The 4094-nt window shown below is 45.6% G+C and overlaps 1 protein-coding gene across 2 annotated transcripts in view; it reads right to left on the bottom strand.

Moving 5' to 3' along the window:
* Positions 1 to 1747: 1747 nt before the first annotated feature.
* Mzt2b (mitotic spindle organizing protein 2B) overlaps positions 1748 to 4094 on the bottom strand; it is a 10904-nt gene continuing 8557 nt past the window's right edge. For both annotated transcript variants that reach the window (XM_023711561.1, XM_004628160.2), the window contains one exon: positions 1748 to 1993. In XM_023711561.1, the coding sequence (XP_023567329.1) occupies positions 1836 to 1993 (158 nt within the window). In that variant the 3' untranslated portion in view covers positions 1748 to 1835. The remainder of the gene's footprint in view (positions 1994 to 4094) is intronic.

Raw genomic sequence — 4094 nt, 5'->3', positions numbered from 1 at the left:
TGGGAGAAGGCATGGAGGAAGGGGAGTTCTCCGAGGCCCGGGAGGATCTGGCGGCGCTGGAGAAGGATTATGAAGAGGTGGGCGTGGATTCCGTGGAAGCAGAGGCTGAAGAAGGAGAAGAATACTGAGTAGGCGTGAGCAGCTGGCAGAAATTCCCATCTTCTGCTGTCTTTTGCTACCCTGTAGCATGGCTGTCTCTAGGTTATTTACAATTAAAATTTCTATGTTAAATCTTCTTGTATCCATGCTATCTGTCTGCCCAGTCACAGGCAGGATCTTAGTTGTGTGGAAAGCTGGTCCAGGCTCCAATGCGCTCTGTGGAGTGAGCCTTGGGGAAAGCCCTGCTTTAATGTTTAAGAAACCACTGCTAAAGTGAGCTAACTTGAGGGCCATATTTCAGATCCAGGGTTTCAAAGCGTAAAGATTTAGCAACTTCTAAGAGAACTATCTCTCCCCCCCCCCCCGAACTTACTGTTGGGGAGGGGGCTTCTCCATTGATGACACATGGTGACTACAGTATTAAGAGATGAAGGGTTTCAATCCGAGGTCTGTGGGTAGGGAATGCCCATAAAGTCCCTACAGTGGTGGGTCAAATGTGACGTCAGTGATTGTGCAGGCTTGTATCTCAGCACTCTGAGACTGAGGCAGGAGGATTCCAACTTTCTGTCCAGCCTGGTAATTTACTGACTTAGCAAGTCTCTGTCTTATTGTCAAGGCCTGGAGACATAGGTATTTTGTGGTACAGAGATAAAATTTAGGCTCTTCGGAGTCTGTTATACCCCCAGTCTCCCCATCCCCATTTTGGGCAGTTCTAGGTTTGAGCCTAAGGCCCTCACACTGATCTTCATACCAACCCTTTTCAAGACAGGGTCTTGCTACACTGCCCATGCTAGCTTGCAGTCCTCCTCCTTCAGTCTCCCAGTGTTAAGATTATAAAAGTTTGCCACTGTTCCCTGGTTCCGTCCTTTTCCTTTTCTTTCCTTCCTTTATAAGGCCTTGCTATATAGTTTAGACCACCCTTGAACTCACGGTGATCCTTCTGCCTATGCCTACTAAGTGCTGTGATTATAGGTGTGCATCACCCTGCCTGGCTTTCCAGCCCTGTTTTATTGCACTTTGAGATAGGGTCTCCCACTAAAGTTGTTAGACTGGGATTGAATTTGCACACCTCCTGCTTCAGCCTAGAAAGGGATATCATGACCCATAGAAGGCCACAGTGCACCCACCTTGACCTCACTTTTCATGGTCATTTGGAGACATTGTTCTCCCTCAATGTTCAACCCACTGACATCCCTGGCCACCTCTGAACAGTCATGTAGGGAACACCACACTTTTCATCTCAAGGGGATCTTTTTTTTCACTTGTCCCTAGAAGATCTGGCACTGTACATAATCTCTCATGCACTGTATCCAGGGTCAAGAAGGCAATTACTGGTTTTGGCCCCTTGTTTTGGCTATAACAGAACCAGGACCAGTATACAGGACTCATGAAAGTCTTTATGCTTTTCTTTACAGTACAGGGGTTGAATCCAAGGCCTCCCACATGCTAAGCCCCACCGCTTAGCTACTTAATTCCCTATCTCTTATTTTCTTAGACAAGGTCTTGCTCCATTGCCCAGACTGGCCTCAAATTTGCAGTCTTGCCTTAGCTTCCTGAGCAACTGGAATAACAACATGCCTCAATGCTCAGCAATGTTTGTGCTTAATATATCTTAAAATTAATAGAGAATGTCTGATTCAGACCATCGGCATTTTGGAAACATTTAGCAGAAGGAAACAGCATGCTGCTTCTGTTGAGATTGATGGTACCCAGATGTGCCAGTCCCAGCTCCCACACTATGTGCTGCTGCGAGAGGTGCTCTTCCCAGGCCCGCCCCCCTTGGGCAGCCTGGTAGCACTGGGCTGGCGCGGCATTCTCTGGCTCGATCCTTCTCGGCCGCTGCGTTCTGTCAGTGTGGGTACGCCACCAAGCGCCGGGCCACCTCTGTTCCTCCCTGAGAAGACAGAACCACATAAGTTATTAGGAACCCGGGCAAGCTCTATTACTGCAACACACCTACAATGTTGGGTTTTTAAACAACATTTACATCTACATTTGTGTGTAAGCTGTTAAAGCCAGCAACTCCCCATCGGCCTAATGGTCCTGAACTGCCTAAATTAGCATATTCCAGAGAAAGCCCTTGAAAATGTGCAGGATGCTGTCTAGGTGTCTCAGAGCCAGCAGGAATGCTTTGAAAGGACATACACTATGGGTCCATTTAGGAGTAGACAAGTCTAGCAGGTCTCCTGCCCTGACCAGCATATGGAATCTGCCTGTATCTTAGCAGATGGCAGAAAGAATTCACTGTCTCTTCTTCAAAGCATGTTAATGCTGAGCAAGCTATCACTACTGCCTTGATCAGACTCTGACAGGAAGTACAGCAGTCATTAAGGACTTAAGCTAGGTTTCTCATTTTGAGAGCTGTTTCTGAACAGTTTTTTTCCCTTTGTTGCTGGAGTACCCTATGAACATAGGGCTTGAACCTTGTGCTCTTGTGTTTAGCTACTGATTCTATGAGTGGGTTCCAGTAGAGACTTCAGTGATTGAAACTGTCTCCTAAATAGTTAACTTGATTAAACCCACTCATTCATATATTCATTGATCTATATTTTGCTCTTTTGCTTTTCCTTGTCTAGCATGTATAAAGTCCTGGGGTAAATCCCCAGCACTGGGAAAAAGACAAATTGGTTCCAAATAACTAAAACCCTATAAGCTTCCAATTTACATTAACTTACGTTCACTCTAGGCACCAAAAGAAAGGACAGGGTTGGAATGATGGAACAGAAAGACAATGGAAATAGCAACATGAGGCCTAGAATCATTGCGGGGGTGTCCTGAGTTATAGTTGTCTCATCTTTTGGAGAGTGTAGTCACTTTAAATACCTGAGTTGTGGTCCCTTCCTTTTATCTGAGTGGTTAATATTTGGGACTCAGCAGAGAATAAACAAGCTCTCTGTGACTTGTATTCCTCAACCCCTTTCCTATCCCTGGACTTCCTGCCTTCTCTTCTACCTTTCAGCTACTGTAGGATGACATCCCCTCATGAAAAGGGACATTTGTCCTCCTTTTTAATAGGAGCAACAGTAGGAAGGATTGCAAGCTAAATGGTGTAACTGGGTGATTCAGGGCACAGAATGCTTGACTTGGCTCATACAGACACTTGAGTGCCACCTCTGCATAGCTAACTCCAAAATCAGATATTCATTGGCTACAGGAGGAATACATACTATGGAAATTAGCAAAGGTGATAAATCAGAGCTTACTGATTTCTTTTTTGGTACCAGGAATCAAACCTGGGCCTCATAATTGCCAGGCAGGCACTTACTAATTAATTTTCTTTCTTTTTTTGTCTTTTTGAGACAGGGTCTTGTTATGCAGTTCATGCTGGCCTTGAGAACTCACTTTGTAGCCCAGGCTGGTCTCAAACTTGGAACAGTTCTCCTGCATCAACCTCTTGAGTGTTAAGATTACAGGCTGTGCCATCATGCCTGGCTCAATATTTATGTTGTAGCTGCTAAAATGTTTTTCTTGCCAGTGGGGAATTTTTCAATCCAATTTTACTGGTTCATTTTTATAGTGATCAAATTCATCATAATTTGTACCTGTACATGATGTAACATTTCTTTTGCTTACTCTTATCTTTCTTGTAAAGATAGCCAGAAAGATCTCTAGCCACACTTGGGCAAAGAAAAGGGTGTTGACAGCATCTGTAAGACAGAAGACCCTACAACAACAACACATGTCTGGGAGCAGGCTTGGCTATGGGCTTAGTTCTTCCCACATGGACAGCCAGCCTCTGTCAGTCCTGACATAGTCTGCCCTGAAGGCTCTTAGCAGGGCATGTGTCCCCTCTAAGGGGACTAATGGTACATGGGTCTCCAAGGCCCCCATCCTGTTTTTTTTTTCTTTCCTAAGAAACAATGCCCTTGGGGCTGGAGAGATGGCTCAGTGGTCTAAAGCACCTACTTAGAACAAGCTTAGCAAAGCATCAGGGACAGCGGTTCAATCCCCCAGCACCACATGCCAGCCAGCCCTGCCCCCTGGTGGGCTGAGCT

Source organism: Octodon degus, unplaced genomic scaffold, assembly GCF_000260255.1.
Source record: "Octodon degus isolate 3935 unplaced genomic scaffold, OctDeg1.0 scaffold00021, whole genome shotgun sequence".
NCBI classification, from domain to species: domain Eukaryota; kingdom Metazoa; phylum Chordata; class Mammalia; order Rodentia; family Octodontidae; genus Octodon; species Octodon degus.
Note: the sequence above shows the minus strand (reverse complement) of the source record. Positions and strands in the feature narration are given on the sequence as shown.